The 27,315-nt window shown below is 41.2% G+C and overlaps 1 protein-coding gene across 1 annotated transcript in view; it reads left to right on the top strand.

Moving 5' to 3' along the window:
• Positions 1-27,315, top strand: part of hcn4 (hyperpolarization activated cyclic nucleotide-gated potassium channel 4) — a 306,960-nt gene that overhangs the window by 162,195 nt on the left and 117,450 nt on the right. Inside the window, exon 3 of the mRNA XM_062067018.1 lies at positions 20,042-20,203. Coding sequence (XP_061923002.1) covers positions 20,042-20,203 — 162 coding nt within the window. The remainder of the gene's footprint in view (positions 1-20,041; positions 20,204-27,315) is intronic.

The following is a 27,315-nucleotide window of genomic DNA, read 5'->3' as shown; positions in this document are numbered from 1 at the left end:
TACTACAGGCACTTAAACAGCAGTAATCATAACCGCTGTAAAACTCCTCTGACGGTTAGTATTACCATACTAAATAAAAACAATAACTGCACTTTGATAAACTTATGGAGGGACGAGCGTTATATTGCTAGATAGCTTAAATGCTAACAAGGAAACAAGCAACACTGTCTTCTCCCATGAAGAAACATCATAACCCAATCCAAACTTATGTAAACACATTACTTTCTTAACTGAGATATTCACATTTAAAATGAAGGGTGTGCTGTCTTTGCACAAAGTGATCGCTGTAAACTCGACAGGCGGACGTCCGTTCAACAGGAAGTGACCTCGCGTGATGCCACATAAACCGGAAGTGAAAATAACTAATCACCCGATCCGTATTTATTAAACTAAACATTTTAAAACGTTTATACATTCTTTTTTTTTGTTTGTTTGTTTTTTTTGTCCTGTCCAGCTTCTCAGGCAAATCATATAGTTGATGTAGATGCCCATATCGGCTGTTCAGATTTACTTTACAAAAGAGAAGTGTAGGATACTTCTCTTGTTGCCTTATTTGTATTTGACTTTATTAAATGTATTTATATTATCATTTGGTGCAGCCGGGCCGGAGCAGGAGGGGATAGAAAGAGAAAAAAAGGAAGACAGAGGGGGGGATTGTGGGGACAAGAGGGGGATTAGACAGAGAGACAAAAACAACAACAGCAGCAAACAACAACAACAACAACAACAACAACAATAGAGCAACATCAGCAAATACGACATGTACACATATGATAGTAAAAGTAATAGCAAATAAGCAGTTAGCGAAAATAAAAAATAATACAGAGATGACAATGAGCATTATTACACTAAAAATGGAGCAATACAAGTACCAATAGAAATAGCGCTATTGATAATGAACAATACCAATACTTTACCTTTATTATCAACAATACAGTTGTTCAAATGCAACAATACATATACGTAATGATAACTTGAGATATGAAAGAATGCAGAAAAATGGAGGGGAAGAAAGAGAAGCAACCTACATTAACCTTGTAGATTGTTATAGTAACAATAGGTTAAGCTTTGCCAGAGTGCCATGTGTTATACCCAGTTTACCCTAGGGCAACAACATTAATATATGTTTGATGAAACGTGATTATGTGCATGAGTGTATGTGTGCATAACGTTTATACATTCAAATAGAAAAACTAAATAAACATATTAAAACACAAAGACAAATATGGCTCCTGCTCTTATGAAGTCAGAACAATATTTAATATTTTCTCTGCCAAAAAAGTATATTGTGTGGCTACTTGATGGTGGGTCGGCCCTGAAATCGGTAGGTCATGAGTTCAAACCCCGGCCGCGTCATACCAAAGACTGTAAAAATGGGACCCATTACCTCCCTGCTTGGCACTCAGCATCAAGGGTTGGAATTTGGGGGTTAAATCACCAAAAATGATTCCCGGGCGCGGCCACCGCTGCTGCTCACTGCTCCCCTCACCTCACAGGGGGTGATCAAGGGTGATGGGTCAAATGCAGAGAATAATTTCGCCACACCTAGTGTGTGTGTGTGACAATCATTGGTACTTTAACTTTATTCATTTGAGTTATTAAAAAATAAAATACAACTAGGTTAAAATATTGTAGTGTGTGTATAAGTGCTTCTTGAGCGCATTCAACAATACCACAATAATAATGGTAACCTTGATCATTTTGGCCACAATACCTTTATTTACCCATTTTATTTATTGTTGTTGTTGTGTAAACAGAGATAGAACCTATTGTAATGCTTTTGGTTGTGATTTTTATTCAACAGCAAAAATTTGCTGTAAAAGTATACAGTATATTTTTACATTTTTTAATTAAACTTGGATATTTTAAAGCTTACATTACAATTAGAATGTTAAGATATATGATAAATGCAAGTTTATCTCATTTGAAAGGGTATACTTGCATTATTATCATGTATTATCTTTACATCAGTGGTTAATTTAGTATCAAAATAATGTTGACAATAATATGCTTTATCGGAAATCATTTATAGGCCAATATATCTATGTGTATATAATGTGTATATGTATATAATATATTTAGTACTTTTTAATTTGAATTTTAATCTTCTAAAATTGTTCTTTAATTGCAGTAAGAAACATATGTTTAAAGTATTGTAAAGATTGTCTGTTAGAATGACACCTATAATGACATTTGTTTGCGGTGCCCTTAATTTTGAAAAATATTAAAGTATTGAAAAGTATCAAACGATTAGTATCAGGACAACCGTAACTGCTAAAGTATGCAAGCTGTACACTGACTCCCATTAAATGTTAACAAGTTAACTGCTGTCACATCCCAAGTTATAGGATTCTAAGGTAAACGGTAGCAAAATTAGCTCAAAAAGCTAGCACTTTAATGTTAGCACGCTAACATAAACATGCTTACGGTTAGCATGTGTCACATACCAAGTTATATGACTGTAAGGTGTATGGTTGTGTAATTTTAGAAAAAAAACAAAGTTAGCTAGAAAGTTAGCACTTTAATGCTAGCATGCTATTATACTAAAGTTAGCACACTAACAGTTAAGAAGTGTCACATACCAAGTTAAATGACTCTAAGGTAAACGGTCGCAAAAATAGCTTAAACAGCTAGCACTTTATTTTTAGCATTCTAACGTACACATGCATACAGTTAGCATGTTTCAAATACCAAGTAATATGACTGTAATATGTGTACGGCTGCGGAATTAGACAAAAAAGCGTAACATTTGCAAAAAAATGTTAGCTAACAGTTAGCATGTGTCACATTCCAAGTAACATGACTGTAAGGTGAATGGCTGCGCAATTAGACAAAACAAGTCTAATATTAGCTGGGAACGTTGCCATGCTAATGTTAGCATACAAGCATGCTAATGTTAAGAAGCAGGCACATGACTGGGTAAGAAAAAATACCAAAATACGGTATTTGTTGGTGTAGACATAGAAAGTAGCCAAAAAGCTAGCATAAAACGTTAACATGCTAATATAAGAGACAATAGCAAAAAAAAAAAGCTAGCATGCTAACGTTCTCACAAGTATGCTAACTTAAAGATTGATTGATTGATTGATTGATTGAAACTTTTATTAGTAGATTTTACAGTTCAGTACATATTCCGTACAATTGACCACTAAATGGTAAAACCCGAATATGTTTTTCAACTTGTTTAAGTCGGGGTCCACGTAAATCAATTCATGGTAAAGTAAGAGTAAGTAAGAGTGGCAACCGTAAATCATGTAGCATTTAATACAACACTGACTCCCATTAAATGTTAACAAGTTTACTTTGTATATAGTATTCCACCATTAGAAATATAAATTGTACTAAAATAAAAAAAAATTGCACTTTTGGAGCAGAGATTGTGCAGTAGACATGTAACAGTACAATCACACCGTACACACACACTGTTGCTTTCAAAAACCTCTCCATAGAAAGCAGTTTTCTGATTTTTTTCCCCCCACTGGCTAAGCTGCTGTGATTTTATTGTTTAACTTTATACAAGCTCCTTCTTGCAGACAGCCTGAGGACACATGTACCTCTAGAATGGAATTTCTGTCAGACACTCATAAAAAGGATATTTCACAGTGTAAACAATAGGCTCGTACTCTGTGTGTGTATGCACTGTCTCTCTTTAAAGCTCTTAATGTACTAGCAATTGGCTCATTACTTAGCTTTTTTATTTTTTATTTTATTTTTTACCCGTATTTAATAGAAATAATTTCCTATCTGGAAATATGATTTTACAAATGAAAAAATATATCAAGGGCGCTGTGACGAGACGGAAAGGGCTACCTCATTATTTATTAAATTGCCACAGAGTGAATTTAACACTTTTTTGCGTGAGTCAGCAACCCGCGGCTCTTTAGCGCCGCCCTAGTGGCTCCCTGGACCTCTTTCATAGATATGTGAAAATGAAAAAATGTATTTTTTGTTTTAGTATATTTTCTGTAGGAGGACAAACATGACACAAACCTTCCTAATTGTTAGAAATCCCACTGTTTATGTTACACAGGCTTCACTGAGGAGAGTGTTTGGCAAGCGCCGTTTTGTCCTACTAATTTCAGCGACCCTTGAACTCATCGTAGTTTGTTTACATATGCAACTTTCTCCGACGCTGCCACAGAAAGACGTGTTTTATGCCACTCCTTCTTTGTCTCATTTTGTCCACCAAACGTTTTGTGCTGTGCGTGAATGCACAAAGGTGAGCTTTGTTGATCATTTTGGCCACAATACCTTTATTTACCCATTTTATTTATTGTTGTTAAAATCAGTAATTTCCAGAAGTTATCTCATCCATCGTTTTACTAATGATTTTCAATGTTGCAAAAATGTGTAGAATAAAAACACGTCTTTCTGTGGCAGCATCAGAGAAAGTTGTACATGTAAACAAATGTACAAATGTGTTGCCTGCATTATAACACTTATATAAGGCTTTTAATTTTTTGTGGCTCCAGACAGATTATTGTTGTGTATTTTTGGTCCAATATGGCTCTTAGAACATTTTGGGTTGCCGACCCCTGCTTTAATGTAATGCAATGGTGTCAAATGTAAGGCCCGCGGGCCAGATCCGGCCCGCGAACGGGTTTTATCCGGCCCGCGGGAAGATTTTGCTAAGTACAAAATTGAGCCGAAACTTTTTGAATGAAAGAAACTGCTGTTTTAAATGTGTCCACTAGATGTCGCAATAGCAATTCTATGTATCTTTGTAGATGATGCTACATATTTAAAAAAAAAAACAAAGCACATGATGTTAGTGCACCAGTAGAGGAAAATGATCAAACTACATGAATAACATCCTGTAATTTGATTTTGATATTATTTTTTTATCTCGATAGATTGAAAATTAACATGAATGAGTTGACTAAGGAACATTATCACATCATTTATTCAGTATAAATAATGACAAATACAGATAGAATACTATTAACCGCAACATGTAAGTATAAAAAAATAAAACAAAAACATTATGATTTGTACATTTTCAGAATGTGCTTGTTCTATTTTTAAACAAAGAAGACGATCTGAAGTTGTCTTTATTTTTAAGTTATCGTGCCAGGATTTTACCAGTCCGGCCCCACTTGGGAGTAGATTTTCCTCCATGTGGCCCCCGATCTAAAATGAGTTTGACACCCCTGATGTAATGGAAGACAGGAATCTAAACATAACACAGACTGATTTTTTTTTTATTCCACATTTAAAGGAAGTTTACTCTTTAAAAAAACAAGAGCGAGAGAGCAGAGTGAATAAAAGAAGGTAAACGAAAAAGTGCCGAAGGCAAAACATTTGTAGGAAGGAAATGGACAAGAGGAAGGGAGGGGGGGTTGTGTTGTTTACATGCGGACAGAGTGAATCTGTCATCCACTCTTGAGAAGAAGCTGCCTCTTGATTCGCACCCAGGCACATTTTCCCGGGCGTACCTCCACGCCAGCGCCGCTGATAGAGTTAAAGTGATGTGATTTGAAGGTGCAGCCGCTCTCGCACCGTCCCAGGGAGGCACGACGCTGGTCCCTGGCAGCATCCTTCTTAGCACGCACACGGATAAACACGCATTGGGCCGGAATCAACAAGCAGGCAAATAAACACGCGCTTGTGCTGCACTTGATTCCATTATATTGTTCATATCCGTTGCGGCGCCGCAAAGAACAAAACTCATTAAAATCAATTAGTGGCCATTTCCAAATGAAAATGTAGCCTACTATGAATACATAGTTGTTCTTATTTGATTTGTGTTTTAAAGGAGGAAAGAGGACAACAAATCAACTACGAGACAACAATGGCTTGTGGTAAAACACTGGAAACTCCAAGGTTGATTAGTTTGGATTGAGAAACAATTATTCCCAGAGAAAATACAAAACCTAAAACCGGTGAAGTTGGCACGTTGTGTAATTCGTAAATAAAAACAAAATACAATGATTTGCAAATCCTTTTCAACTTATATTCAATTGAATAAACTGCAAAGACAAGATATTTAATGTTCGAACTGAGAAAATATATATATTTTTTTGCAAATAATTATTAACTTAGAATTCAAAAGTTGTCACAGGGGCATTTTTACCACTGTGTTACATGGCCTTTCCTTTTAACAACACTCAGTAAACATTTGGGTGGAATTATTTCCCATTCTTGCTTGATGTACAGCTTAAGTTGTTCAACAGTCCAGAGTCTCTGCTGTGGTATTTTAGGCTTCATAATGCGCCACACATTTTCAAGTGGAGACAGGTCTGGACTACAGGCAGGCCAGTCTAGTACCCACACTTTTTTACTATGAAGCCACGCTGTTGTAACACGTGGCTTGGCGTTGTCTTGCTGAAATAAGCAGGGGCGTCCATGGTAACGTTGCTTGGATGGCAACATATGTTGCTCCAAAACCTGTATGTACCTTTCAGCATTAATGGCGCCTTCACAGATGTGTAAGTTACCCATGTCTTGGGCACTGATACACCCCCATACCATCACAGATGCTGGCTTTTCAACTCTGCGCCTATAACAATCCGGATGGTTCTTTTCCTCTTTGTTCCGGAGGACACAACGTCCACAGTTTCCAAAAACAATTTGAAATGTGGACTTTTCCATTTTGCATCAGTCCAACTTAGATGAGCTCGGGCCCAGCGAAGTCGTCAGCGTTCTGGGTGTTGTTGATAAATGGCTTTCGCTTTGCATTGTAAAGTTTTAACTTGCATTTACAGATGTAGCGACAAACTGTAGTTACTGACAGTGGTTTTCTGAAGTGTTTCTGAGCCCATGTGGTGATATCCTTTATTCGCTGATGTCGCTTGTTGATGCAGTACCGCCTGAGGGATCGAAAGTCACAGGCATTCAATGTTGGTTTCGGTTTTCTCCAGATTCTCTGAACCTTTTGAGTATAATACGGACCGTAGATGGTGAAATCCCTAAATTCCTTGCAATAGCTGGTTGAGAAATGTTGTTCTTAAACTGTTCGACAATTTGCTCACGCATTTGTTCACAAAGTGGTGACCCTCGCCCCATCCTTGTTTGTGAATGACTGAGCATTTAATGGAAGCTGCTTTTATACCCAATCATGGCACCCACCTGTTCCCAATGTGCCTGTTCACCTGTGGGATGTTCCAAATAAGTGTTTGATGAGCATTCCTTAACTTTCTGAGTCTTTTTGCCACTCGTGCCAACTTTTTTTGAAACATGTTACAGGCATCAAATTCCAAATGAGCTAATATTTGCAAAAAATAACAACGTTTTCCAGTTCGAACGTTAAGTATCTTGTCTTTGCAGTCTATTCAATTGAATAGAGGTTGAAAAGTATTTGCAAATCATTGTTTTCGGTTTTTATTTATGATTTACACAACGCGCCAACTTCACTGGTTTTGGGTTTTGTAATCAAATCTGTACCAAGGTGACATTTTCGCCGTAGCTTTCTTTCGTGTGATTATATAGCAATTTAACATTCTTGACAATCATGCAAGCGTATGAAGAAGTAATACAATGTGAAAACAATAGGTTTCATTTTACAATAAGGTTGCTCCTATGTTTATAAATGGGTTATAATTATGGTTGTACCGATCGATCAGCCACCAATTGGTATTGAACAATTTTCGTGAAAAGGTATGTGATCACTGATCACCATAGCCGATTAATGCCTTTTAATGCTGTCCGATCCCCTCTGGCTGACACTATATTTACTGGGGGCTGACAAGTGGCTATCATTATGCTAATTATGTGTCTCCTTACACAGTGTAGAGCTGCTCCCTTAAGCTAATAATAAGCACCTCCTTTACACATAATGAATAAATAAAACAGCAAATTTAACTACAATGCTCAACTTCCCTTTTTGTGAACAAAATGTAATTATTATAATTTACAATTATAAAATAATGTGGTGTACTTTACTGTAATGCTTCCTTATGCCACTTAAAACTGCAAGATCAGAGGTTTAACACATTTAATATACTGGTATGGAATTTTTAACATGTTTTTTTTACCTGATTCTTAAAAAGCTATATAAATGTGTTATGAGGGTACTTCTTTTGTAAAGTCGTGCCAAACAATAAAACACAACATTCTGCATGAATGACCAAGGTGTTTTCTTTTAACAGTTGATGATTTCTTACAAGTGCTAGAAGTGCCTTCATTTTCTTCTTTCTTAAAACCCCCCTTTGAGGTACACCAAAATGACGAAAACAAAGCACACCAAAAAATAATCTTTAGTTGAACTTGATCTGAAGAAGAATGCATCCACAGGGTATCCGTGATGTTTTAAAACAGGGGTCCCCCTACTTTTTGACTCAGGGGCCGCATTGGGTTAAAAAAATGTGCCCGGGGGCCGGGCTGTGTATATATATATATATATATATATATATATATATATATATATATATATATATATATATATATATATATATATATATATATATATACATGTACACACACACATACATATATATATACTGTGTATATATATATATATATATATATATGATGTTACATTATCGATGGGAAAATGCATTTTTAGACAATATGATTTTTCTGAGCTGCTAGGAAACACCGAGAGTAACAAGCGGTAGTAAATGGATTAGAAAGGACAGATTTGAAAAAATTATATTTAAAAAATAAATATATATATATATATACATTTTTGTTTAACTTTGGACTTCTCACGGGCCAGATTTTAGATGCTGGCGGGCCGGATCTGTAGTTTGGGGACGCCTGTCTTAAAACGTCTTAAATACATACATTTGAATTTAAGGCCTTATAATGTCTAAAATTCTTCTAAAATCTCATAAAAGGTATTAAAAACAATTTTGGAGGGTCTTAAAAATCGATTGGGTGGGGTGGCCGTGGGCTGGCCTCGCAGCGCTCTCCGGGGGGGGGGGGGGGCTCGTGGGGGCCCGGTTGCCGGTGGGGCGGGGGCGGTCTTCCCGTCCGGTTGCGGGGGGTCTCCGGGCCCCTCGGGCGGGGCGTCCCGCCTTTCTGTCCGTGTGGGGTGTGGTCTCTCGCTAGCTTGAGGTCTGACTGCCCCCTGCTTTTCTCGTGCCTTGTCCTCTGCCGGGTGCGTCTGTCTGCGGCCTGCTGCTGGCCCTTGTGGGCGGCACGGTGGGCCAGGCTCTGGGGTTCCTGTCGCTGTCCGGCTTGGCTGCGTGGGGGCGGTGGCCCCTGGTTCCCTGGGCACCGCACCTACTGTTTGTGGGATGGGCTCTCGGGGAGGCTGGGGCCGTACTCTGGCTCCCGCACACACTGGGAGTCAAATGTATTGTACATGCAAATTCACATATACTCACACACATACATACACACATACATAGGTACCTACGCTCTCACATACATATACAAATAAATACAGTACATATTTACACACTCAAAGTTCGTACATCCACACGCACATTCATTATACAAACATACTGTATACACATACTGTACATATACATTCACTGTAAAAACATACATATACACATACTGTACATATACACTCACTGTACAAACACACACATACACATACTACACATATACATTCACTGTACAAACACACACATACACATACTGTACATATACAAGTACATATGCACACATACACTCATGCACATAATTACATTTCATCAAACATATATTAACGTTGTTACCCTAGGGTAAACTGGGTATAACACATGGCACACTGACAAAGCTTAACCTATTGTTACTATAACAATCTACAAGGTTAATGTAGGTTGCTTCTCTTTCTTCCCCTCCATTTTTCTGCATTCTTTCGTATCTCAAGTTATCATTACGTATACTGTATGTATTGTTGCATTTGAACAATTGTATTGTTGATAATAAAGGTAAAGTATTGGTATTGTTTATTATCAATAGCACTATTTCTATTGGTATTCATATTGCTCCATTTTTAGTGTAATAATGCTCATTGTCATTTTTGTATTATTTTTTATTTTCGCTAACTGCTTATTTGCTATTACTTTTACCCTCATATTTGTACATGTCGTATTTGCTGATGTTGCTCTGTTGTTGTTGTTGTTGTTGTTGTTGTTGTTGTTGTTGTTGTTGTTGTGTTTGCTGTTGTTGTTTTTGTCTCTCTGTCTAATCCCCCTCTTGTCCCCACAATTCCCCCCTCTGTCTTCCTTTTTCTCTCTTTCTATCCCCTCCTGCTCCGGCCCGGCTGCACCAAATGATAATATAAATACATTTAATAAAGTCAAAATACAAATAAGGCAACAAGAGAAGTATCCTACACTTCTCTTTTGTAAAGTAAATCTGAACAGCCGATATGGGCATCTACATCTGCTATATGATTTGCCCGAGAAGCTGGGCAGGACATTATAAAAAATAAAATAAAATAAATAAATACAAAAAAAATCGATTAACGTTACTTTTATTTAATAATGCCTAAACTTCAGTCTTGCATTTAAATGCTTCCATTTTTGAGGATGCTCTAGCGTAACTATCCATCCATCCATTTTGTACCGCTAAAACTTTAAAACTGAATCAAAGTAGGCTACCTGTGTTGCCCGGTCAGTATTCATCGCGCACCACCTGCTAGTGTGCTGTGCGTGCAGCGGCGTGTTGTTGCGCCTTAGCGTAGCACCAAAGAAAACTTAACGGAAGCCCACAGTAAAGCCAAATGCATAAGCTGGGTAAGTGCAAGTTCAACAATTGTGACTCCAGAACCATCAATTTAAGGCATGCTTGAAGTGTTTAGGACGTGGATGTGGAGGGAAGCGTTTGTAAACATTGCGGTGAAAGTGAAGGGAATGATAATGTAAAAGTCAAAAATCTGGGTTAAGTCTGTGTCAAAAGATGCTGAAACGCCACAAAAAACTTGCACGATTATACAAAGATCAACTTAAACGCCTCTAAGGAGTGTTATGTACTGCAAATTGCCAAAGGAGATCAATATGAGATGTTTTACTAGTGAAAGTCATACTATTATTACGTACAGTAAGCACATGCTAGTTTCTCTGTGGTAATAGTGTACTCACAGCAGTAAAACTCTTAAAAAAACAACATAATTCTCATATATTATTGCTATTATTTATTCCAATAATTTCAGGTCAGCTTCTCGTGCCTAATCTTTTTTCCAAGGCTATACAGCAACTGACGAAGGTTGTTTTTTTAGTGTTCATGGTGGGGTGAGGAAAACAAGGAAGATTTGTGAATGTCATCTTGTCATGCTTACCGGTAAATAAAAACTACTTCTTGTTTATTTATGTTTTCAAAAAAGTACAAAAAAAACAGGTACAAATATATTATACATACCAGATACAAAATGAACCGAGCAAATTTGAATGTTATCCACATTATTCACAACCAAATTCTGTTTGAGGGTTTCTTTTTAGACAATTGCTCTGTCTGCACTCTCAGTTTTTACAACTCTGTGCAGCTACAGAAGTCGTACTGTAGATGTTATTATCTGTTTGCTCAATTCTGACAGCTGCAAAAGCACTGCAAAAGTTAACCATTTTGTTTTAGCTGAGGTGCTAACAGTCCCTTCACAGACGATATATTGTTGTGCTTTCCTCTACCATTGCTGACGTTCTGCTTGATGCACACACATATATATATATATATATATATATATATATATATATATATATATATATATATATATATATATATATATATATATATATATATATATATATATATATATTTATATATATATACTGTATGATATATATATATATATATATATATATATATATATATATATATATATATATATATATATATATATATATTATTGTGACGGCATGTCAAAAATTGCAATCTTTACCAACAGCTTGAGAATAATTGCAGTGTTGCATTATATAGAGCTACATCATTAAAGATAGCTAATTCATCTATGCTCTGATTTAATAGAGTGTGAAACTTTAACAAAGTGATCAGGGGTCGCGAACCTGTCGATCGTGATCTATCAGTCGATATTTGGGACCCTACCGGTCGGTAAACTATTAGCAAAAAAATGTTTAATATGATATCAGTGACACCCTCACCCATAGAATGACCAAAAGACTTGCCAACAGGCACACATTTTAAACCCTGAACACGCTTGCACGCCTCGGCTCTCTCAATTTAGCCTCTCATCCTGCGGCCAGACTCGTCTCGCAAACACGCATGGCATGACGTGCACACAAATCATAGCGCTGCAACAATGCATTAATGCTGACTGCTGCAACGCATCAGACATTTTCTAGCATCCAACAAAAACAACGGCATAGCTCGATTGGTAGAGTGGCCGTGCCAGCAACTTGAGGGTTCCAGGTTCGATTCCCGCTTTCGCCATCCTAGTCACTGCCGTTGTGTCCTTGGGCAAGACACTTTACCCACCTGCTCCCAGTGCCACCCACACTGGTTTAAATGTAACTTAGATATTGGGTTTCACTATTTAAAGTGCTTTGAGTCACTAGAGAAAAGCGCTATATAAATATAATTCACTTCACACAACTCTTCTCTCAACCACGACCATCACCTGCGACGGGAAGCTCACAAGCCAAATACTAGAGTCTGTGAACATTGCTCCAAAGTCTGGATTTTGGGCTGATTTATCGTGAATACTAAAATAAACATTGACATGTGCAAAGGCAATAACATATGATAAAAACAAGGCGGCAGCTAAAAAAGGACTTCCCTGTTTATCCCCTCTTAATCAAACACGAAAAACCTGCCAGGTGAACAGCTGATTTTATTAAGTCCGGCGCTGATGTAATACAACTATGTGACTATGTAACAAATATACTACGTTACTAAGACTATAGTGGCCATAAACACTTAGCTTCTACAGCAGGGGAGCCCAAAGTGCGGCAAAGGGGCCATCTATATATATATATATATATATATACATATATATATATATATATATATATATATATATATATATATATATATATATATATATATATATATATATATATATATATATATATATATATATATATATATATATATATGTATATATATATATGTATGTATGTGTGTGTGTATTAGGGCCGTGAATCTTTGGGTGTCCCACGATTCGATTCAATATCGATTCTTGGGGTCACGATTCGATTCAAAATCGATTTTTTTTTCAATTCAACACGATTCTCGATTCAAAAACGATTTTTTTTCCCGATTCAAAACGATTCCATTCAATACATAGGATTTTAGCAGGATCTACCCCAGTCTGCTGACCTGCAAGCAGAGTAGTAGATTTTTGTAAAAAGCTTTTATAATTGTAAAGGACAATGCTTTATCAACTGATTGCAGTAATGTAAATTTGTTTTAACTACTAAATGAACCAAAAATATGACTTACGGTATTTTATCTTTGTGAAAATATTGGACACAGTGTGTTGTCAAGCTTATGAGATGCGATGCAAGTGTAAGCCACTGTGACACTATTGTTAATTTTTTTAAATTTTTATAAATGTCTAATGATAATGTCAATGAGGGATTTTTAATCACTGCTATGTTGAAATTGTAACTAATATTGATACTGTTGTTGATAGTATTCTTTTTTGTTTCACTACTTTTAGTTTGTTCTGTGTCGTGTTTGTGTCTCCTCTCAATTGCTCTGTTTATTGCAGTTCTGAGTGTTGCTAGGTCGGGTTTGGTTTTGGAATTGGATTGCATTGTTATGGTATTGCTGTGTATTGTTTTGTTGGATTGATTAAATAAAAAAATAAAAAAAATAAATAAATACAATAAAACAATCTATTTTTTTAAAATGAGAATCGCACAACGATTCGAATCGATTTTTTTCACACACCCCTAATATATATATATATATATATATATATATATATATATATATATATATATATATATATATATATATATATATATATATATATATATATATATATATATATATATATATATATATATATATATATATATGTGTATATATGTGTATATATATAGCATATGCATATATGTGTATAGATGTATATGTATATTTATACATACATATATGTGTATGTATAAATATATATATATATATATATATATATATATATATATATATATGTATATGTATATATGTGTATATATGTATATGTATATTTATACATACATATATGTGTATGTATATATATATATATATATATATATATATATATATATATATATATATATATATATATATATATATATATATATATATATATATATATATATATGTACCTGTATATATATATATATATAATATATATATATATATATACAGTACAGGCCAACAGTTTGGACACACCTTCTCATTCAATGCGTTTTCTTTATTTTCATGACCATTTAATTGTAGATTGTCACTGAAGGCATCAAAACTATGAATGAACACATGTGGAGTTATGTACTTAACAAAAAAGGTGAAATAACTGACAACATGTTTTATATTCTAGTTTCTTCAAAATAGCCACCCTTTTCTCTGATTACTGCTTTACACACTCGTTGCATTCTCTCGATGAGCTTCAAACACACAAACCATTTCAGGTGACTACCTCTTGAAGCTCATCGAGAGAATGCCAAGAGCCTGTGAACATTTTTATATTATATATATATAAATAAATAAATAATCGATATTTTGACATTTGCCCACCAAATCAGAATCGTTCACGTTCTCATCGTTTCGCATCGGAGAATCGATAATTTTTCCCACAAGAGAATAACATTAGTCCACGGTATTTTTCTCTGGTGAGGATTAGGGCACTGTTTTGATGAGACGTAAAATGGCATTTGTGTGGAGTTGCACCAACATATTAAATATTGTAATATGTTTTGTAATCAACAAAAGCTACAGTAGCTTGGCAAAGTGTTTATTTATGGGCCAAAATGAACATAATAAAGGGCTTGATGTTACCGTCATTTTTTTTTTACCCACAGCTAAACAACAAAGAAGAAATGTCTGGTTTCACTCACGAGCCCTTAAAAGGCCCTCAGCGGATTTTAATAAGGCGTGGAGCAGTTAGCTGTGGTCTTCTGTGGGATTAAGAGGCTTTGAACGGTCGGGGCCATTAAAATCTACACCAGCCCGCAAGTCCTGCAGTGCCTTTGCGAGTATATTTATCATTAGGATTAACAAACCCTTCCTGTGAACGCTCTCACCCCAGGAGCGCCGTTACCTCCGCCGTGCTCGCCATTATTGTATTTGGCTGAGTGGCTGACGATAAGAGTGATTCAGCAAAGCCGCGGCGGCGGTCTTGAGCGGAGAGCATCCCTTGTGGACCTTTCCGGGAGCATCTGCATCCACCTGCTCGTCTGCGGCCACCGTGTAGAAGACTTTGGACTCCTAGAGGATTCAAAGAGTATCGCAGAGTGTAATTCCAAAAGCACAAAGCACAGTGGCGTAGTGTTGGATGCCAGCGTTGAAGGCTGGGCGGTTATTGTGCCCTCCGACCAACGGGCCATAGCGCCATCTCAACACCTACAGCGAACCCTTGGAAGTCGAACACCAACGGTTTCCAGGAAACATTTTTAATTCAAAGTCAAAGTCAAAAAGTCAAAGTCAGCTTTATTGTCAAACAACTGTTTGTACAGGACATACAGGTGGACGAAATTGCGTTCCTCTCACATCCACGGTGTCTATAAATATAAAGTGTAAAATAAAAATAAAAAAGACAACAATTTAAACAGTCGCATGAGGGGGGGGAAAAATATACAGGGGAAGAAGATATTACCAGAATATCTATAATATCTATCTAAGTATTCAGATGGGAGTGCAAAGTGCAATGTAAACAGTGTAAACAGTTAAAACAGTTAGCAGCATTTTGAGTCCGGAGTAAAGTGGCTAAGTGATAGATGGTGTGCGTGTGTGTGTGTGTGTGTGTGTGTGTGTGTGTGTGTGTGTGTGTGTGTGTGTGTGTGTGTGTGTGTGTGTGTGTGGTGAGTGGGGGGGGGGGGTGGGGTGTAGTGTCTCAGTTCACAGTTCAGTTCAGATCAGATTGCAGGGCAGAGTGAGAAGGGGGGGGGGGGGCCGGGAGAGAGTTCAGCTTCCTGACAGCCTGATGGATGAAGCTGTCTCTCAGCCTACAGCTTCGAGCTCGGAGGCTTCTCAGTCGTCTGCCGGATGGCAGCAGTCTGAAGAAGCCGTGTGAGGGGTGTGTGATGTCGCCTGCCACGCGGAGTGCTTTGCGTGACAGGCGTGTGTTGTAAATGTCCTGGAGGGAGGGGAGGGGGGCACCGACGATCTTCTCAGCTGCCCTAACTGTGCGCTGCAGCGTCCTGCGGCAGGACGCCGTGCAGCCTCCGTACCACACAGTTATGCAGCTGGTCAGGATGCTCTCGATGACGCCCCGGTAGAAGGAGAGCATGATGGAGGCTGAGGCTTTTGCTCTTCGCAGTTTGCGGAGGAAGTAGAGGCGCTGTTGAGCCCTCTTGGCCAGTGATGCAGTGTTGGTCTTCCAGGAGAGGTCATCTGTGATGTGCACACCCAGGAATTTGGTGCTGCTCACTCTCTCCACCACCACACCGTTGATGGTCAGAGGAGGGTGCTGGGTGTGCGCTCTCCTGAAGTCCACAACAATCTCCCTTGTTTTCTCTACATTGAGAGAGAGATTGTTGTCACCGCACCATGTGGCCAGTTGGCTCACCTCGTCTCTGTAGCTGGTCTCATCGTTATTGTGGATGAGACCTACCACAGTTGTGTCGTCCGCAAACTTGACGAAGAGGTTGGTGCTGTGCTTCGGCGTGCAGTCGTGGGTCAGCAGGGTGAAGAGAAGGGGGCTCAGCACACATCCTTGAGGGGCCCCTGTGTTCATGATGATGGTGCTGGATGTGTACCTGCCGACCCGGACTGCCTGTGGTCTCCCAGTCAGGAAGTCCAGCAGCCAGTTGCACAGCGACGTGTTCAGCCCCAGCCGGTCCAGTTTGTGAATCAGCTGCTGTGGGATGATGGTGTTAAATGCTGAACTGAAGTCTATGAACAGCATCCTGGCGTAGGAGTCTTTAGTGTCCAGGTGGGTGAGAGCTGAGTGGAGGGCTGTGGAGATTGCATCATCGGTCGATCTGTTGGCCCGATATGCAAACTGGTAGGGGTCCAGGGTGGGGGGGAGGATGGACTTGATGTGCTGCAAGACTAGCCGTTCGAAGCACTTCGTGATGATGGGCGTCAGTGCAACGGGACGGTAATCGTTGTAGCTGGATGGGGAAGCCTTCTTGGGAACCGGGATGATGGTGGAGGCTTTGAGGCACGTGGGAACAGCAGCTTGGCTCAGGGAGGTGTTGAAGATGTCCGTGAAGACATCTGTGAGCTCCGCTGCACAGTCTCTCAGCACACGACCAGGTATGTTGTCCGGGCCTCCAGCTTTGCGTGCGTTGACTCTGGAGAGGGAACGCCTCACGCTGGCCGAAGACAGGGACAGCACCTGGTCATCCGGAGGGGGTGGAGTCTTCCGTGCAGGCGTGCTGTTTTGTGCCTCAAAGCGTCCAAAGAACTCGTTCAGGCTGTTCAGCAGAGCGGTGTCACTGTCACAGGTCTGTGGTCGGGGTTTATAGTCCGTGATGGTCTGGATCCCCCGCCACAGGCTCCTGGTGTCTCTGCTGTCACTGAAGCGGTGGGCTATCCTGCTGCCGTACTGCCTCTTAGCATCTCTGATGCCACGGTTCAGGTTGGCCCTGGCTGTTCTCAGGCCAGCCTCATCTCCTGCTCTGAAGGCAGCGTTCCGGGCTCTCAGCAACCTATGGACTTCCCCCGTCAGCCATGGTTTCTGATTTTCCCGTACCGTGATGGTCCTGGTCTCTGTGACATCATCGATGCATTTAGTGATGTATGCAGTGACAGTCTCTGTATATTCCTGTATGTCGATGTGGTGGTTGTAGGTGGCTGCCTGCTTAAAAATGACCCAGTCTGTGGTGTCAAAACAGTCCTGCAGAGCAGAGGAGGCATCCACTGGCCACACCCTCACTTGCTTCTGAACTGGTCTGGTGACTTTAGCCCTCGGCCTGTATGCTGGCATTAGCATGACAGTGAGGTGGTCAGAAGCACCCAGGTGGGGGAGGGGTGACGCCTTGTAAGCTCCTCTCTGAGTGGTGAAGACCATGTCCAGTGTGTTTTTACCTCTTGTAGGAAAGTCAATGTGTTGATGTAGCTGTGGACACACTGACTTGAGGTTAGCCTGGTTGAAATCACCAGCCACGATGAGGAAGCCGTCTGGATGGGCTGTCTGGTGTTCGGTGATGGCACAGTTCAGTACAGATAGTGCCCTGTCTCTGTCCTTGTTGTTAGAGCAGGGGGGAATATAAACAGCAGCTAGTAGAATGGCTGCAAACTCCCTCGGTAGGTGGAAAGGCCGACACTTTAAAAACATGAACTCCACCAGGGCTGAGCAGTGCTTCTGTGTAACAACAGTGTCCTTACACCATGCATCACTGATGTAAACACAGACCCCGCCACCGCGGGTCTTACCTCCTGCAGTGAGGGCCCTGTCTGCCCGATAGCATGTTAGGTGGTCGAGCTGGATGGCGGAGTCCGGGATGCCGTCGTGGAGCCACGTTTCGGTGAACACAAAAGCACAACACTCTCTCACCGTCTTCTGTGTGGATCGGATGAGCTGTATGTGGTCCCGTTTGTTGTCCAGGGAGCGTACGTTGGCTAGGAGGATGGATGGAATAGCCGGCTTGTTTGGGCTAGCCGCTAGCCTGGCTCGGATACCTCCGCGCTTGCCGCGCTTCCGCCTTCTCGCACACCGCTTGCGGCGCCTCCTCTGCGGGCACGGAGCAGCTGTGGGGGTCGGTGTTGTGGTGGGCCGCCGGAGTAATCCGAGGCTTCGTAGCACCTCGACGTCCGCCGGGTTTAAGTCCTTAACTCCGGTGCTGCCTATGGTGAGCAGTCCCTCACGGCTGTATGTTTGCCGTGGGGCAGATAAACGCGACGAACACTTACACACACGAGACGAAAAAACACACGTAAAACAAGAAAACACCGCATTATCAGGAGAGAGAGTGGTCGCTGCATGTACACGCGCCGCCATTTTTAGCTTTCAAATCAATGAACCCTTGTGCAATAAAATACTGAACAGATGTTTAACTTATCCCAATAAACATCTGTTCAGTATCTTAACATAAAATTGTTTGATTGGTAGGCATTAAAAGCCACAAAATGCAACGGGTCCATCAGACCCCCAAACGCTGGCTGAGTAACAACAATATGTACGTTGCAAGGAAAATTGATCTGCCAGTTTCTGCATCCCACAGGGATTCTTCTTTTGTGTTTCTGCACCTGCGGTTCCCACACGAGGTTGCAACATTGTTTGTCAACACTGTCTGCTCTCATTTTCTCGCACATTTGACCCTCTGAGGTTCCGTGTACCTACACTCTGTCCTCCTCCTGTCTAGGCCTGCTGTGTGTGTGTGTGTGTGTGTGTGTGTGTGTGTGTGTGTGTGTGTGTGTGTGTGTGTGTGTGTGTGTGTGTGTGTGTGTGTGTGTGTGTGTGTGTGTGTGTGTGTGTGTGTGTGTGTGTGTGTGTGTGTGTTTGTGTGTGCGTGTAGGTGGGTGGGTGGGTGCGTGTGGTACACAGAACATCAATTTCCACACTTCTATTAACCCGTGTCCAGTGGACCCGGACATCTTATATGTAGGGGGGGGGGGGGGGTGTATGGTGTGTGGTCATTAAATATGTATTCTGATATATGTTCTTCACAGAAAATGAGCCAAAGTCAGTGAGTCTCAGTTTGAAAAATTAATTCAATGTATCATTTTTCTTTTAATAAAAAATGAAAACGGGTCCCACAGACCCGAACACCACACAAGGGTTAAGTAATGGAAATTGTGTTTCTTGTCTACACCATAGGGACGGGTGATATGGCCTAAAGTCTATATCAGGATATATATTGCCGCCCTTTGTCGGCCAGATTGATCTCGTTTATATCCTGTAGCGTCTATATCGCGCAACCCTGCTACACCTTGAGTTAGTTGGTGTGTGACACTTTTGTGTGGTAACGTCAGATAATTCTCCATTTAAAATGATCATGATGTTCTGGAAGAGTCCACACTCAGTGTACTGGAACGCTGTGTTCTTTGCAATCTAATGTTATTCCAGGGATTTACCAGTCAGGCCATCTGACCCTAACCCGTTCCCTGCTTTCCCTTGCAGATCTTCCACATGACCTATGACCTGGCCAGTGCCATGGTGAGAATTGTCAACCTCATCGGCATGATGCTGCTCCTCTGTCACTGGGATGGCTGCCTGCAGTTCCTGGTGCCAATGCTGCAGGACTTCCCCGCCGATTGCTGGGTGTCCAAAAATAAGATGGTGGTAAGTATTCCTCTTCCTTTTTTTCCCCTGCATGCTTCTTCTGACTGCTGCCTCCTGCCTAATCCGATCAGATGATCTTATCTCGTCCATCCGCCTCAGTAATTACTCTTCTAAAACCCTTTAGCATCCTGGGATACATTGTTGTCATATTAAAGCTCAAATTAATATAATTGTCAGCTAAATGTGCTCACATATAAATACATACTTCAGGGTTGTATTGCTGGTATGCTTTTTACTTATTTTTTATCATCCATTTTCTTCAAACCTGAATTCTATGCAGTGTCACACGCATACTGGAGTAATACATGTAGCAGTATCTATGATTTTGATTTTAATAAAATAAAAATATGAACAAAAAACACAATTATAGTAGTATTAGCTGTCATAATTCTTTCATTATAATTCAAGTGCTTAATGTATTTGTTAGGAACTTCAGGTGTGAAGTCAGTTTACAGAGCGTTCAAAAGGCACAATAACAAACACCAATTACACACAATAGGTCCTTTATCACCAAAAGTAGAGGAACATGAAGTTCCTCAAACCTTTAAATTCTGGAATTAAGGTTCCTTTCGAAGTGTGTGATTTGTGTTCTACCGCATTTCATAGTTCATGGTAGTTTATACCAATCAGGCTGATAATGTATGGAGGAGTGGTTTAGTATAGTTCTACACGGATATCATGTACAGCAGTGGTCCCCAACCTTTTTGTAGCTGCGGACCGGGGGGGGGGGGTGATTATTTTATTTTTTTTAATTTTTAATTTTTTAATTTTCATAAAGAAATACAATTATGTGTGCTTACGGACTGTATCCCTGCACACTGTATTGATCTATATTGATATATAATGTATATATTGAGTTTTTTATGTTGATTTAATAAAAAATAAAACAATTAAAACTTTTTTTTTTTTTTTTTAATTAAATTTTTTTGTGCGGCCCGGTACCAATCGGTCCGCGGACCGGTACCGGGCCGCAGACCGGTGGTTGGGGACCACTTATGTACAGTATAGGCCAAAAGGTTGGACACACCTTGTCATTTCAATGCGTTTTCTCTATTTTCATGACTATTTACATTGTAGATTGTCACTGAAGGCATCAAAACTATGACACCTGTGAAGTGAAAACCATTTCAGGTGACTACCTCTCGAAGCTCATCGTGAGAATGCCAAGAGTGTGCAAAGCAGTAATCAGAGCAAAGGGTGGCTAATTTGAAGAAACTAGAATATAAAACATGCTTTCAGTTATTTCACCTTTTTTTGTTGAGTACATAACTCCACATGTGTTCATTCATAGTTTTGATGCCTTCAGTTAGACAATCTACAATATAAATAGTCATGAAAATAAAGAAAACACATTGAATGAGAAGGTGTGTCCAAACTTTTGGCCTATACTGTACATAAAATGATAATAATAGGTCATATTTATTTAACTAAAGTGTAAGTAAATGGTACACAAAGCAATAAGATGCCAAATGAAAGGATTCAAAAACAAAGTGTATTAGGTTTTACATAAAAAGTCAGGCTTTGACCTCAAAGTCCAACATTCAGAAAGTCGTCTCCTCAGGAAATAATTATGAATGATAAATATAAGTTTTCATCTCTCGGGGACGACACAAACACATCAGATTTAGCGTTAGCCAGTTAGCATTAGCATTCGGTCACTCGGGCTGAGGCTAAAATAGTGTCCGAGCTGCAGAGTGTTTAGAAATACTCTTTTAAATGACAAAAACCACCAAACTAATTCTTATTTTCCCAGGGTTCCCACACACCGACGACTTCAGTGCTACACCAACGCTCTGACGTCAACAATCATTTAGTTTAACTGTTACACTAATAACACCAATGATGTGTCACTGACTACCTTAAAGCATGTAACAAAGTAAATAGTGAATATTTGATGTGATTCATTACACTTGTTTAATGCCTCCTCTATTGCACAAATATCCTCAAACTACAAAGTATCGGAGTCCCGGTGAGCAGCGAGAGTCGCCGCTTAGAAGTCCGGCTGAATACTTTATATTGTTCCGTAAATACATTTAAAATAGTTTTTCCTCTTCCTGTAGCTCTGTGTATTGAAATAAAACGTGTAAAAATGACTAAACAACATTAAAGGAGCCATATGTAAGAATCTGGCCAGAAATGGTACTGCAATCTCGGTCAAAATTCTGTAGTCGCCTCCCCCTTTCCCTGACTGAGGTTGCCAGATACGCAGCCGAATACAGCTAGATCAACTGGGCTACTCCAAGGAACTTCAAATGGAAAGCGACAAGTCCTACGCTGTAGGAACTACTTTTGGTTATTGGCAGTACTATCATAAAACAAAGACTAAAACAAACTACAACCAATGCTAGCAATGGTTGTACTGGTTAAAATAAGTAGAGCATGCTTAGCAGCCTAAAGTACGCCCAAAACTAAAGAGGAGACACTTTACCAAGGTATAACTTTAGGCTACTGTTTCAAATGTTTCAGATTGCCATATAACTTGGTACATGTAGTCCACAATATGCAAACACAAATGAGGAGTTATTTTATCATGTGATTTGGCTTTCCCCATACGTTTCACATTGCCACGACAGCCGTGCTAATGTTGGAACCCATTTCCTCAGCATGTCAGCATATTGAGAACACAATAGGCACTGACACTACCCATATCCAGGTAGGTTGTATTTGTCGAAAATATATATTGCCCTGTCAGTTGGAATTCACATCGACATACAGGCTAACAGGAATTGTATTTCCCCCGTACGTATGCTCCCATTGACCTAGCATGCTAAGCATTCGTTGCATGAACATACTAGCTTTGTTAGAAAAGATCATAGACTGTGGACAATATAGAAATGTCCATTTCCGTTTACTACAAGTAATAAGAAAACGTAAATGCCTTACTTACCTATCAAGGAGGAAATTATCAAGTTTGGCGTCAGATGAATAAATCTTCTCCGCCTTCAATCGTCTCCATCTTTCAAAGGCATCCCTGATACAAATCCTCGTTTTGTTCCTGGCTTTGTCATGAATAAGTTGAGAATCGTAACGACGCCTCTTAGATTTAGTAAGTTGTGACATGTTTAGTAACTTTACCAGAGGCAGTAGCCAGATGAAGATGGCGGTGCGTAACTGGCAACCTGGATGTGACACACTCACGGACTTTCTAATTGGTCAAACGGTAGAGGGCGGGACATCGAAATGAAAACAATAACAAGATTTCAGGGCTGTAAATTTAATTTTGAAATGAGCATATCCCGGCTAAACTACTGTTATCACTTATAAAGGTGTTGGAAAAGAACATGATTTATTAATTAATGCCTTTTGACATATCAGGGCCATTTAATGAGGTTTTGACATGCAATTCATATGTATGGCTCCTTTAAACTACATACTAGTTTGAAGACTACAGCCGAGTAAAAACATTGCAAGATAGTTCCACTAATCAGCGTTCTTCAGCACACAAAAGTTCCTGGATGTCGAAAGTTCCTGCCGTTCTTCTTTCTCTCCATTGTCAGATATCTTGTAATAGAAACACACAAAAAATAAGAAATAAATGCAATATATATGCAATCCTTAATCAATAATACAACAAAATACAATGCGTTTTTGTAGCTAAAATACCAGGACTTGATCAATAGAACAATAAATATACAATGAGTCCATAAAAAAAAGTATCATAGTAGTAATTGTTATTGTGCTAGTAGAAGTACCGTATTTTCCGCACTATAATGCGCACCGGGTTATAAGGCGCACCTTCAATAAATGGCCTATTTTAAAACTTTGTTCATATACATGGGGTGTAGGGGGGTGGGTAGAGATAGCACCCTTGTTGATTGGCAGCTGCTCCCTACTCGTAGGGAGGCCACGCTTCACCGGTTCTCATCCATCCCCTAAATCTCTCACGTGCTGGCTCCAAGCGCCACACCCCGGTACACTGCCTCAGCTGGCAGACCAAACCACGTGAGGGGGTGGTGTGTACACTGCACCACTAGGCGGAGGAGCTGCACCAGTCAGCCAACGGCTAGGGCGGAGGAAGACCACATAGGACTCAACGGCCAAGTGTAAAGGAGTAAACCTTACAAATCCGGAGTGGAGCCCCGAAGGCGGATAGGTGCTCGCAAGACAACACCCTTCCGGCAACTCCTGCAGCAAAGCTGGTGCCAAACGTCATGCTCCACATTCCTTTGGATCCCGTCAGCCAAGCCAAGAGGGGGATTCTGACGACTGGGCAACCCAAAGTCCCCATACCTTATGCCCAGGCTTGCGCCATGGAGGTCACAAAAACTGGAGAGGTCACTCCAGCCTCGCTCGCAAGAGTGAGGACACAACACGGAAGCTGGCAGTTTACGGGTTATAAGTCCCATCTGATTGGCGTAAGTATGGGGCGCCACGGGTCAGCTTCGACGGTGGGAGGGATCATAGTGTCCCAGTGGACGACTACTGCCCGCCTCAAACCGGGCAGCCCCCGGTCAGTAGGGTGTCGGCCCGCCAACGTTTGCCTGCTTCAGTGGGTGCCTGGAGCTTAGTGTACTGTAAAGGCACGATGAGCAGACGGTAAATCTTTGCACCAAACAATAAGAAAATTAAAAAGAAGACTCCAGCTCTTCTATTTGGTAGCTGGAACGTGCGCACTATGCGCACAGGCATCTCAGATGACCTCAGAGTGGTGGAAGACACCAGAAAGACAGCCATCATTGACAGAGAGCTCACCAGACTCAACGTCAGCATAGCTGCCCTCCAAGAAACCCGGCTCCCTTCCAGCGGCTCCCTCAGAGAGGAGAACTACACCTTCTTCTGGAAGGGCAGAGAACCCGAAGAGCCCCGCCAGCATGGTGTTGGCTTTGCCATCAAAAACACCCTCCTGGCTGCAGTGGAGCCTCCCTCAGGTGGCACCGAGCGCCTTTTGTCCATCCGCCTCGCCACTGCTGCTGGTCATGTCAACATCCTCAGTGTGTACGCTCCCACTCTCACCTCATCGGAAGACACAAAAGACCAGTTCTATGGGCAGCTTGATGAACTGATAAAGGGCCTCCCAAAAGATGAGCCCTTATTCCTCCTTGGCGACTTCAATGCCAGAGTAGGTGCAGATCACAAGTCATGGCCCTCCTGCCTTGGACGTCATGGCACAGGGAAGGTAAATGAGAATGGTCAAAGGCTGCTGGAACTGTGCTCCTACCATGACCTCTGCATTACAAACACCTTCTTCGAGTGTAAACCATCACACAGAGTGTCGTGGAGGCATCCGCGGTCCCAACGCTGGCACCAACTCGACCTTGCCATCACCAGGCGCTCTGCCTTAAACAATGTCCTCATCACCAGAAGCTACCATAGTGCAGACTGTGACACTGACCATGCCCTTGTGTGCAGCAAAGTGCGTCTCCAGCCACGCAAGCTACATCACTCCAAACCAAAAGGCCGCCCCCGGATCAACACAGTACACATGTCAGATCCCCTTAAGGTGAACGCATATGTAACCAACCTGGATGAAGCCCTACAGGACCTGCCAGATCATGACGCCACAGGAAAGTGGAATGCCATGAGGGACAAAATTTACAACACGGCCATGTCCTCGTTTGGCAAGAAAGAACATCCCTGCCAGGATTGGTTCAAAGCCCACCTTCCAAGGATGAAACCAGAAATAGAGGCTAAACGTGCAGCCTTCTTAGCACACAAGGAATGCCCAAATGAACAGACACTCACAGCACTCAGAAGGGCTCGGAACACCCCCCAGCGTGTTGCTAGACAGTGTGCCAATGAATATTGGCAACAACTGTGTAAGGAAATACAGAGCTGTGCCGAGTCCGGAAACACACGCGGCATGTACAACGGCATCAAAAAGGCCCTTGGCCCTGCAGTAAAAGGAATTGCCCCCCTGAAATCTCTGTCAGGGGAGAAGATCACTAACCGGGAGGAACAGATGACCAGATGGGTGGAACACTACTCAGAACTGTACTCCCGTGAAACATCAGTTTCCAATGCTGCCCTTAGTGGTACGAAGGATCTGCCCATCATGGAGGAGCTAGATGAAGTGCCCACTATGGAAGAGCTCAGCAAAGCCATTGATGCCCTCCCAAACGACAAAGCACCAGGTAGCGATAACATCCCACCTGAAGCCATCAAGCACGGGAAACCTGCCCTGCTTCAGCCTCTGTATGAGTTGCTCTGCATGTGCTGGGAGGAAGGTGCAGTCCCACAAGACATGCGTGACGCCACCATTGTGACACTGTATAGAAACAAAGGTGACCGCAGTGACTGCAACAACTACAGAGGGATCTCCCTTCTCAGCATTGTCGGCAAAGTGTATGCACGCATCCTCCTCAACAGGCTGCAGAGACTCGCGGATCGTGTCTATCCAGAATCCCAATGTGGCTTCAGAGCAGGCAGGTCGACAACTGACATGATCTTTTCCCTTCGACAGCTCCAGGAAAAGAGTAGAGAGCAAGGCCAGCCACTCTACATGATGTTCATAGACCTCACCAAGGCCTTCGATCTGGTCAGCAGGGAAGGCCTATTCCAGCTCCTTGAGAAGATTGGCTGCCCCCCAAAGCTCGGCAGCATGGTGACCTCCTTCCATGTCAACATGAAGGGCACAGTCCTGTATGACGGATCATCCTCAGAACCATTCTGTATCAACAGTGGTGTCAAGCAGGGCTGTGTACTTGCACCAACCCTTTTCGGGATTTTCTTTTCCCTGCTCCTGTCTTACGCCTTCGACTCCTCCACTGATGGTGTATACCTGCACACCCGGTCTGATGGGAGATTGTTTAACCTGGCGCGACTGCGTTCTAAGACCAAGGTCAGGACAGTTCTCATCAGGGAGATGTTGTTTGCTGATGATGCAGCCCTCATGACTCACACAGAGGATGCCCTTCAGAGTTTGGCTGACCGCTTTGCCGATGCTTGTAAGCAGTTTGGGCTCACAATAAGCCTGAAGAAGACCAACATCAGTGCACAAGACATCAGTACTGCCCCCTCCATCACAGTTGATAACATCAGACTGGACACTGTGGACGAGTTCACCTACTTGGGATCAACAATCAGCAACAACCTCTCACTGGACATCGAACTGGACAGGCGTCTCGGAAAGGCAAATACCATCATGGCTAGACTGACCAAGAGAGTGTGGGAGA

Source organism: Entelurus aequoreus, linkage group LG02, assembly GCF_033978785.1.
Source record: "Entelurus aequoreus isolate RoL-2023_Sb linkage group LG02, RoL_Eaeq_v1.1, whole genome shotgun sequence".
NCBI classification, from domain to species: domain Eukaryota; kingdom Metazoa; phylum Chordata; class Actinopteri; order Syngnathiformes; family Syngnathidae; genus Entelurus; species Entelurus aequoreus.
Note: the sequence above shows the minus strand (reverse complement) of the source record. Positions and strands in the feature narration are given on the sequence as shown.